The 11,267-nt window shown below is 38.6% G+C and overlaps 2 protein-coding genes across 3 annotated transcripts in view; one reads left to right on the top strand and one right to left on the bottom strand.

Moving 5' to 3' along the window:
* The first annotated feature begins 953 nt into the window (after nt 1-953).
* Nucleotides 954-4,981, top strand: LOC120081837 (serine/threonine-protein kinase-like protein ACR4). Its single transcript, XM_039037014.1, has one exon. It carries the CDS (start codon nt 1,829-1,831, stop codon nt 4,592-4,594), a length of 2,766 nt encoding a protein of 921 aa, XP_038892942.1. The 5' UTR covers nt 954-1,828; the 3' UTR covers nt 4,595-4,981.
* A 1,076-nt stretch (nt 4,982-6,057) lies between these two features.
* The window catches only part of LOC120086783, a 22,198-nt gene continuing 16,988 nt past the window's right edge, over nt 6,058-11,267 (bottom strand). The window contains exons 11-12 of one of the 2 annotated variants that reach the window (XM_039043587.1): nt 6,551-6,659; nt 6,058-6,334 (exon numbers count right to left, since the gene is read on the bottom strand). In XM_039043587.1, the coding sequence (XP_038899515.1) occupies nt 6,567-6,659 (93 nt within the window). In that variant the 3' untranslated portion in view covers nt 6,058-6,334; nt 6,551-6,566. Of the gene's footprint in view, nt 6,660-11,267 lie in introns of both variants that reach the window. The other variant, XM_039043579.1, reaches the window with a different exon arrangement.

The raw sequence follows: 11,267 nt of genomic DNA on the forward strand, positions 1-11,267 counted from the left end.
TTGTAATTTACCATTTATAAGACTTAATCCTTATCGTGATAAACATTATTAAGATTTAATAAATTTTCTTATACGCATAGATAGATAAATTACCAGGAATAAAATATTTTTCATAAACTATAGAGACTAAAGTGTTACATAATAAGAGTCAACACTAAATTTTAAAGGATTTTTTATGATAGTAACTAAATTATTACAAATTGTTACTAACTAAAGTTTAAATATCCAAATTGTTACTCAGATATTTAGGGACTAAAGTGTTTTTTAACGGAAAGAAATTCAGTTAATTTAAATTCTATTTTAGTCCATGAATTTCAAATCATGTTCTATTTTGGTCAAATTTAAAAAACATTTGTTTTAGTTTTTAAATTTTTAAAAAGTGTTTATTTTAGTCCTAATATTAAAATCGTGTTAACTCTTCAATAGAAATGTGAGTGAGCTTGTATTTTGGAATGACTAAACTCTAGATATATTAAGTAAGATGAAAGTGAAGTAAAATGCCAACAACCAACATGTCAAAATATTGAACGACCAAAATTTTGAACTAAAAATGTCTTTTAAATTATCTCGCTTTACCACCTTATTCAAAATTAGAACTCTAGATTTTTTAGCATAGTTAACTTATTTGATAGTTAGCTATTTAAAAATACAAATTAATTCGTCATTATATTTAAGATCAAAGTACTTTTTAAAAGTACAGGAACTATAATGATTTTTTTTAAAAGATTAAGGATTATTGAAAGTTGAGAGACTAAAATAGAATATTATTAAAAAAAAAAGAAGTTAGATTATAATGGTGAAATCTAACGAAATGGTAGAAATCAAAATGGGGAAATAAGGCAACGGATAAAAGCTCAAAATGATGAACAATAGAATATTAAAATAGGAAGCAGTGAAGACTGAAGGCACTGCAGACAAAATAAACAAAAGCAAATGCTTTTATTCTGATAATCCCAACTGCCGTTTTTGATTTGGACAAAAAGTACATAAATTAAATAGAATTGAGAGAAAGGCAAAGCAGCACCTCGCCTTGTTTCTTCCCAATTCCCTGATTTTCTGTAGCGAATAGTTTCAGAAAACCACAAGAAGAAGGAGGAGGAGGAGGAGGAGAAGAAGAAGGGTATTTTTTGTTTTTGAAAAGAAATTTGAATCGATAAAGAAAAGACAATGTCCCCTGTAATTGGTATGTGAGGTCAAAGATTGAGCTAAATTTTTGTTAAGGAAAAAAGAAGCAATGTTTTTTGGGGATTGGGTGGTGGAATTACAGTAATCCAGGCATGAAAAGATCAAAACCACATTAACTTCTCATTTAATGCCTTCACCTACGCTTTTCCCAATGTCAGAAATTGTAGTTTCCGCATTTAAGTCTCGTTTCTTTCTCTTTTTCTTCCACCCTTCTCTTTTCTTCTTTTCTTCCTCTGTTCTTCATTTTTCCCCTACAACAATTCCCATGATTCCTTTTTTTCTAAATCGGATGGTGGTTTCATGGAAGGAGCCAATGGAGGTTTAATGGGTAATTTTGTTGCTTCTCAATGTGAATTGGGTTCGCTTCGTTTTTGCTTTTATCTGAATATCTACTTGAATCTGAGGATATGTGGTGTGGTGTGAATGAATGAATGTCTTGGGATTTGAAACAGAGTGAAGTGAATTTTACTGGGTTTGTTGGTTTTGGAATTTAGTGTTGGGAGGAATTTCTTGCATCTCTTATGTCTTGCTGAACTTTTCTTGCTTCTGGTTTTCTTGAATTGTTATGTTTTTCTGTTTGTTCATGGAACATTTGAAGAGGAGATTGTTGTTCATTCTTTGAGTGATTGATTTGGTCTGTGCAATGGGTTTATTCTTGTTGGTGGATTTGGTTGTTTTGTTCTTGAAGAAGATGTGTGGTTGGAGAGGTGGATTGTTTGTAGAATTGGTTGTTTTTGCAGATATGTTTTTGTTGGTGTCGGGTTTAGGTTCAATGTCTCCTGTTGCTGTTTCTTATGGGGAGAAAGGACCTGTCTTCTGTGGTTTAAAGTCAGATGGATCTCATCTTGTGAGCTGTTTTGGTTCAAATTCAGCCATAACTTATGGAACCCCTTCTCATTTCCCATTCATTGGTCTCACTGCTGGTGATGGGTTTGTTTGTGGGCTTCTCTTGGATTCCAGTCAACCTTATTGTTGGGGAAGTAGTGGCTATGTTCAAATGGGTGTTCCTCAGCCCATGATCAAAGGAGCTCAATACCTGGAAATTAGTGCTGGTGATTATCATCTGTGTGGACTTCGAACGCCTCTGACTGGACGGCATAGGAATACATCGTTTGTCGATTGTTGGGGTTACAACATGACCAGAACCTTTGCATTTGATGGCCCTATTGAATCGATCTCGGCAGGGTCTGAGTTCAACTGTGGGCTGTTTTCTCTTAATAGAACTGTTTTCTGTTGGGGTGATGAGACGAGCAGCCAGGTAATCAGTTTGATACCTAAAGATATGAGGTTTCAAAAGATTGCATCCGGTGGATATCATGTTTGCGGAATTTCGGAGGGTGCTAATTCGAGAGCGTTCTGTTGGGGAAGGAGCTTAGACATTGAAGAGGAGATCTCAGTTGCATATTCAGGTGAAGGTAACGTAGACTTGGTTCCAGTTGATCCATTATACTCTGTTGTTGGAGGCAAATTCCATGCTTGTGGAATAAAGAGCTTAGACCGTGGTGTGATTTGTTGGGGTTTTACGGTTAAACCGAGTACTCCAGCACCAGATGGGATTAAAGTTTACGACATTGCGGCTGGAGATTACTTCACCTGTGGAATTCTAGCTGAAAAATCTCTCCTGCCTGTTTGCTGGGGTCTTGGATTTCCTACTTCTCTTCCTTTAGCTGTCTCGCCTGGAATCTGTAAAGCAGCTCCTTGTGCCCCTGGTTTCTATGAAATTAGCCAAGACAAAGCTCGGTGTAAGTCGCCAAGTTTTCATGTGTGTATGCCCTGCAGTCCTGCTTGCCCTCCTGATATGTACCAAAAATTTGAGTGCTCCTTAAAATCTGATAGGCAGTGTGAATATAATTGTTCAAGTTGCTTTTCAAGTGAATGCCTCTCAAACTGCTCATCCATGCTTTCAACTGGTATGGTGGGGAAGAAAAATGGGAAGTTCTGGCCTATGCAGCAGCTCCCAGTTCTTGTAGCCGAGATTGCTTTTGCTGTGTTTTTGGTGGCTATTGTGTCTTTAACTGCAATCTTATACGTTCGATACAAGTTACGGAATTGCCATTGCTCGGGAAAGGAGCTGAAGTCTAAGAAAAACAAAGGGACTGCCTCTTCCTTCCAGAAGGATAACTATAAAATACGTCCCGACTTGGATGAGCTGAAAATAAGGAGGGCTCAGATGTTCACCTACGAAGAACTCGAGAGAGCGACGTGTGGGTTTAAGGAAGAGTCCATTGTGGGAAAAGGAAGTTTCTCTTGTGTTTTTCGAGGTGTTTTAAAGGACGGCACAGTTGTAGCAGTAAAACGGGCTATAATGTCTCCCAACATGCAGAAAAACTCGAAGGAGTTCCACACTGAACTTGACTTGCTATCAAGATTAAACCATGCCCATTTGCTTAATCTGCTTGGTTATTGTGAAGAAGGTGGAGAGAGGCTTCTTGTTTATGAGTTTATGGCTCATGGTTCCTTGTATCAGCACCTCCATGGCAAGAACACGGCCTTAAAAGAACAATTAGATTGGATAAGAAGGGTCACAATTGCAGTCCAAGCAGCCAGGGGAATTGAATACTTGCATGGCTATGCTTGTCCTCCGGTCATTCATCGAGACATTAAGTCGTCAAACATTCTCATCGACGAAGAGCATAACGCTCGAGTCGCTGATTTTGGCTTGTCGTTGTTGGGACCGACTGATAGTAGCTCTCCATTAGCCGAGCTACCAGCTGGGACTCTTGGCTATCTCGATCCTGAATACTATAGACTTCATTACCTCACCACCAAATCTGATGTGTATAGCTTTGGCGTTTTGCTACTAGAAATTCTCAGTGGTAGAAAAGCCATTGATATGCAATATGAAGAAGGGAACATAGTAGAATGGGCAGTGCCTCTAATAAAATCTGGAGATATCTCTGCAATTTTAGATCCGATATTAAAACCGCCCTCCGATATCGAGGCCTTGAAGAGGATTGCAAATGTAGCCTGTAAATGTGTGAGAATGAGAGCAAAGGAGAGGCCATCAATGGACAAAGTGACCACTGCATTGGAGCGTGCTCTTGCACAATTAATGGGAAGTCCATGTAACGAGCAACCGATCTTACCAACCGAGGTGGTTTTGGGAAGCAGCAGGCTACACAAAAAGTCATCTCAAAGATCATCAAACCGTTCAGCCTCCGAAACAGATATAGCAGAAGCTGAAGATCAAAGGTTCGAGTTCAGGGCTCCGTCGTGGATTACATTCCCGAGTGTGACGTCGTCGCAGAGGAGGAAATCCTCAGTGTCAGAAGCAGATGTTGATGGAAAGAATTTGGAAGGAAGAAATGTAGGGAATTGTGGAGGTGTTGGGGATGGATTGAAGAGTTTAGAGGAAGAGATTGGGCCTGCTTCCCCTCAAGAAAAGTTGTTCTTGGAGCACAATTTCTAAAGTTTGAGGACTGCTTGAAAAGCAAAGCAAAGCAAAACCCAAGAAAGAAAATTCCAAAGCTTTGATTTTTATTACAAAGTCTCTCTGACATGAAGGAAAAAGAATGAGATTCAATTTAAAATTCTTGGAATCATCTAAAGCTCTTAGCTGTTGTTTTGTGATTTCAAAATCATTCCATTGCCTTTTTCTACTAATTGCTTTTGTCTGTTTTTTTTTTTTTGGTATTTGATGCTAACAACTTACCTCTGTTGGTCTTGTATGTTCCAGTTTGTGAATAACTTTTTTTTTTCCTTTTTCCATTTCTCTCAACATCCTGATATTTAGTTGGGTGACTCATTCTTCAAACACTTAAACAAGTGTCAAATTAAAGTCTCTATTTGCCTTTTCTTTTTCTTGGAGATTTTTAGCTCAAATGTAGACATGATCGAGATAAATTTTTCTTTCTAGAAATATCTGTTGACATTGATATTTTATTGATATTTCCATAGAATTGATACTTTTTCCTGGTTGAAAAAAGACAGACAACATCAACCTTTGAACCTATATCAATATTCTATTAATGGTATTAATGACAAAGATTTGAAACAAAGTATAATTCAAATTTAAGCCTATTTTCAAATTTTAAAATTTATTTTTGTTCTAATGTATAATATATACAAGTTTTAAGAACAAAAAGTTGTACTATGAACACTATTTAAAAGTTTGAAAACCTAATTAGAAATATGAAAAGTAAACCCTTCACCAATTACCCTTATTGTTGGATAATTTTTCTAGTACTACATGAGTATCATACTCCACGCTAATGTTAGTGAGACTCCACTCTACTTTTTTTTAGTAGAGGTCACATCCTACTTTTAAAAGAATGTTGACATGATACATAATAAGTGGAGGTAGTATGAAAAATTGTTCATACTTCCTAGTATTGAAATTTTTTTCTTACACATAAGGCCCACTACCCAATCTATAATTAAAAAAACGAACTAATTGACATGCAGAAGGTGATCTATCGATGTACTGTTACTATTATCGTTTAGAGTCAAGCGATAACAATAACGGTAATAGACTAATAGTAAATGTGGTAGATTCATAATTCCAAGTAAATATGATCAAAAGCAATCAAATTATGTTTGCGATTTTGACCCATTGCGATTGATCTATCAATAGAATTCCATTATGATTACACCAATTTCTATTATAAATTAGTATACGTGACCTGATGAAATTAGTATCAATAGAAGAGTGGATTCCCACATTTGTGATAAAACATCCTTTAAAGAGAGTGAAAATTTTAATTCTCATTCATCCATTTCAATTCCCATAGATTAAAGTAGCTCTAAACTCCGAATCACGAGTAAATTTAATACCTCTGGAAGTTAAATTATAAATTTTCTAATGTAACTAAAAATATAGAATCGTATCATATGCTAAGTATTTACAATTATTAATACAAACGTAACCAAAGATAAAAAGAATGGTATCATATGATAATAACAATTATTGTTGTTGAGTTCAACACATTAGAACGCAAATTTGAACCTCTAATTTTGTGGTCGAGAATATGTATTCCTTGTTAAGCTAGAATGAATGCCTCATGAGTTGAAAATCTTTCTTTACTCCCTAAACCTGTTACACTAATCTTACAAGAACACTTTCTAGATACCATATTCTCCAGAGAAATCTTTTTCTCCCAATCACAAGCAGATTTCAGAAAAGAAATGAAGGGGGTAAAAGTGCCATGACCTGAAAACATTTGTGCAGAACACTCGGAATGAAAATTTTTAACATTTTCCTCTAGACTAAAAGAATAAACAAATAAAGTTTAACTGTTGAGCTGAAAATATACTTCCTTCCATCTGCATGAAAATGATGGAAACCCCTGCAAATGTAACTTAACAGAAGAGCAAACTTTGATTATGATTTTGATTTTGTTTTTGAATTGTAGAAGTAAAAATATACCTAGAAAATGTACAAGTTAGGCACAAGGGCAAAGCCTCCTGGTATGTGGATGTGAGCCATCACAAGAAACCATTGACTGTGCGCTACTATATAAGCATGCTCCTGGATTCTGATATTAGTACAAACTAAAAATTAGAACTAGTACATTTCCTTTCTTTATAATACATTGACATTCACAAGAAACTCTCAGTAAAACATACAATCACCAAGAAAATAGAGCATATGCAATAGAACGTTCAAATAATATCTTCTGCCTTATTTAACTATCAAGAAAGGAAATAAAGAATGGTGTTTTCGATGTTGTTAGAGAAGCACGAGTTAATGATAACAGTGAGCTAGTATGTATGTATGTTCCATCATCTTCTTGAAGGGGTAAACAAAACAAAGATGGTCAATAGGATGAACGATGAACAAAAGTGCCCCCCTTGAAGGGGTAGAAGTTGATGACCATGTGAAGAAATCTGGGTAAATTTGGTTCCAATTCCTTGCAATAATGAAAAAATATCAATGAAGGAAGAACAAAATCAGATGGCTTCGGGAGTTGTGTTTCAATTGGTAAAGGAGGTCGACAAACTCCTTTTAATCAGACAGCCGTCAAGGTGGCTGTCTGGTTGATACATCTTGGACTCGGTTTAGCTACACCTTTAAAGGTTCTCTTCTGTGCCAATCTTAGAGAAGTTCGCATTCGTAGTATTCTTTTTCTTTGACTAAACAAGGACCATGGCAATGGCCAATGGGAATCCCTTACAAAAGAGAGATACATCCAGATTTACATTTCCTTCAGGGTCAAGAGAAAAAAAGGATGCTTTGAACTTTGAGCTCCTGGCCGAAATTCTTCCGTCTTGATTGCATGAAAAAGCCTCATGAACCATTTTTCTTTTTTCATTTTTTTTAAGATTATGGGACCCAGTTAGAATGTTAGGTCTCACATTATCTCCTCTTCCCTTTCTCTCCCAAAATTTCAGAATCTCAGTGTGATATTTTTACTCTCCTTTCTACTCCTTTCATTTTTATTGATTATTCGTCCCATAATCTTTCCAACTCAATGCCGACAAAGTATCAGGGTCTGAGTGTATTTAGGGGCTCAATTTGAAAATGAAATAAAATGTCAGTTAGCTATAATAATCCCCTCAAAGAGATATACTTTTCTAAATTTCCTATATTGATGATCAATAGACTAATAATGATAATGGTTGAAAGTAGGGTTTTTTCCCTAGGGGTATTATTGTAATTGTCTTCTACCCTAGAGCTCTCTCTACTGTCTATTTATTCACCCTGTTCTCTTGTATTCAGTGTATCAATTAAAAATAATAAGAAAAAGATCTGTATCGTGGTTTTTCTCCCTATTCTAGGGTTTCCACGTAAACTGTGTGTTGGTCTCTCTTTTCTTATATTTCATCATGGTATCAAAGCTTGGGGACAAAACCCTAGCCGTTATGGAAGAGAACCATCCACAGTCATCTTCTGCTGATGGATCTTCGAGTTTTGACATGAAAACTGCTATTCGAGTGGCTGTGAATGAGTGTTTTCAAGCAGCCTTACCGGAGTTACTTTCTGCCATCTAGTTGCAGTCGACGGAGAGCCGCCGTCAGTGGGAGCCACCTCACCCAACAGAAGTGCCGATCGGGCTTCTCCATGCAGAATCCAGCGGAACTCGCGAAGGTCAAATAGATCCGATCACGATTGGGTACGTCCGCACTGAACCCGGGCAAACCCTCGAAGGACAAACAGGTCTCGCGCCATTGGAGCCCTCCAGACTTGCGCAGACTTTCGCGCCGGCCTGCTCTTCCACAACGAGTCCGTCCGTTCTGTAAGGAGTAGCGCCGAACAAGTCCAGTGCAGATCCGATCACGACAGCTTTTGCAGATCCGGTCCATTCTTTTTCTGCCCTAGGTATGTTCGACTAGCGACAAACCGACAGCCACCTCGAGCAGTTCAGTCGGCTGGGATCTTCACATATGTCGGCGACCTCCCAGCCGGCGACGACCTTCCCGCCGACGACGTCCTTCCAGCCACCAGCGGCGACCCCGTTTCCAGCCGCTTGTAGTTCGGTCCATTACCCAGACGATATGAGACAACGATTGGCTTATCTGCAACAACAGATTTCAGATTTGGATATGATGTACCCAGACGATATGAGACAACGGTTGGCTTATCTGCAACAACAGATTTCAGATTTGGATACGATGTTTGGCGCAAATCCCCAACCGGTTCAACCAGTTTATTCAAAGAATCTGGTAAACTCGTTCTCTATTTTGCCCAATACAACTTACTTAACTGGCTCAATGGGAAATTCTACAGGATTTCTGGTAGGAGAAAAACTGAATGGCCAGAATTATTTCTCCTGGTCCCAATCGATCAGAATGGCCCTAAAAAGAAGGTACAAATTCGGGTATCTGATAGGAGAAATTCCGAAACCTATCCCAGGCAATCCTCAAGAAAGAATCTGGAAAGGGGAGGATTCTCTATTATGTTCTGTCCTCATCAATAATATGGAGCCACAGATTGGCCAACCCCCTTACTGTATGCAGCAACTGCTAGAGATATCTGGGAGGCAGCTAGGGATCTGTACTCAAAGCGACAGAATGCATCTCGACTGTACACGTTACACAAATAGGTCCATGAGTGCAAACAAGGGACCATGGACGTTACTTCCTACTTTAATAAATTATCAGTGTATTGGCAAGAGATGGACTTTTGCCAAGAGGTTGTCAGGAACTGCGCACAAGATGGGGCCCAGTACTTGAAACTTGAAGAGGCAGATCAGGTGTATGTGTTTTTGGCTGGATTGAACCCAAAATTTGACAGTGTTCAGAGTCACATATTGGGTCAACGACCTACTCCTTCTCTCAGAGAAGTTTGTTCATAGGTTTGACTGGAAGAGGATCGGTCACATGCTATGAACAATCCTGTGGTTGTTTCCACTGATGCATCAGCTTTTGTTACAAAGGCTTCCAGTGCCGACGGTGATAAAAAGCCCACACCTGTTTGTGAGCATTGCAAGAAGTCATGGCATATGAAGGACCAATGTTGGAAACTGCATGGCAGACCCCCAAACAGTAGGCGACGACAGTCACATGACAAATCAAACCCTGGGCGTGCACTTGTAAGTGATTCGGTTAATGAGATTACACAGCATCAGCCCTCAACCAATAATAAGACCAATTTGAGTGCTGTCGGGGTGAGTGCCATTGCACAATCAGGTACATTCCCATCTTTTGGCCTTATTAGCATTAATGGGAAGAAACCCTGGATTGTAGATTCAGGGGCCACAGATCATCTCACCAACTCTTCAGAATTGTTTGTTTCATACTGTCCGAGTGTGGGAAATGAACGTATTAGAATTGCAGATGGGTCTTTTGCCCCGGTTGCAGGGAAAGGAAATACCTCTCCTTTTGATGGTTTAGTACTACGTGATACACTTCATGTGCCTAAAATTTCATATAATCTTTTATCGGTCAGTAAAATTACAAGAGATCTGAATTGTAAGGCTATTTTCTCACCAAATTTTGTTGTGTTTCAGGATCAGAAGTCGGGGATGACGATTGGCACTGCCCGGCACGATAGGGGGCTTTACTTCCTTTCTGACGATGCTTCTTCTAGGGAGGATCATAGAACTGGTTTTATGTCTTTAAATTTTTCTACTTCCGAAAATGACTTTATGTTATGGCATTATCGTTTAGGACATCCAAACTTTCAATATATGAAATATTTTTTTCCGCATTTATTCCGCAATATTAATATAGCGTCTCTAAATTGTGATGTGTGTATTCGTGCCAAACAAAGTTGTATTACTTTTCGTTCTCAACCTTATAAGTCGTCTAATCCTTTCTCCCTCATTCATAGTGACATCTGGGGACCCTCACCTACTACTATCTACACTGGTAAATGTTGGTTCGTCACCTTCATAGACGACCACACACGCCTCACTTGGGTGTTCTTACTTGCTGATAAGTCTGAGGTGTCATCCATCTTTCAACAATTTTATACCATGGTTGAAACACAGTTCCATGCAAAGATTGGAATTTTGAGGAGTGATAATGGACGAGAGTTCTTTTAACACCTCTTTCCGTGACTTTCTTGTATCTAAGGGGACTGTCCACCAGAGCTTGTGTGCTTTATACTCCCCAATAGAATGGAGTAGCCAAGCGTAAAAATCATCATCTGGTGGAAGTTGCCCGATCCTTAATGTTGTCTGCCACTCTTTCGTCCTATCTGTGGGGAGATGTCATTCTTACTGCGGCTCACCTCATTAATCGCATGCCCTCTCATGTCCTTGACTTTCATAATCCCTTGATAGCATAAGCAACACAACGGCTTTATAGAGTACTACTCCGGGTATGAGGAAGTGATGGTTAGTCTTATCCCCATATAGTGCATTCTGAACAAAAAGCCAACTGGCGGCATATGCAAAAGGGCGAGTGGTCCACTTACAATGAAAATGTAAAGAAAGCAAGCTAACTAAACTAATACAATACAGGATATGAAAGTAAGCTAGAAGGGGGTTGGATTGGGCATGCGGCCATGGGCAACAGGCCCTGACAAGCATGACCGTTACACACAGCTACATGACATATAGCAATCTGTCTCCCGAATTTAAATCTCTCATTGGACACTATCATGGTCCCAAGTTAGTATTCGTGAAGCAATGGAGAGTTCTGAATGGAAACGGCTGTTTATGGAAAAAATGAGGGCTCTTGAGAAAAATGGGAACGTG

This window comes from Benincasa hispida, chromosome 1 (genome assembly GCF_009727055.1).
Source record: "Benincasa hispida cultivar B227 chromosome 1, ASM972705v1, whole genome shotgun sequence".
Taxonomy (NCBI): Eukaryota; Viridiplantae; Streptophyta; class Magnoliopsida; order Cucurbitales; family Cucurbitaceae; genus Benincasa; species Benincasa hispida.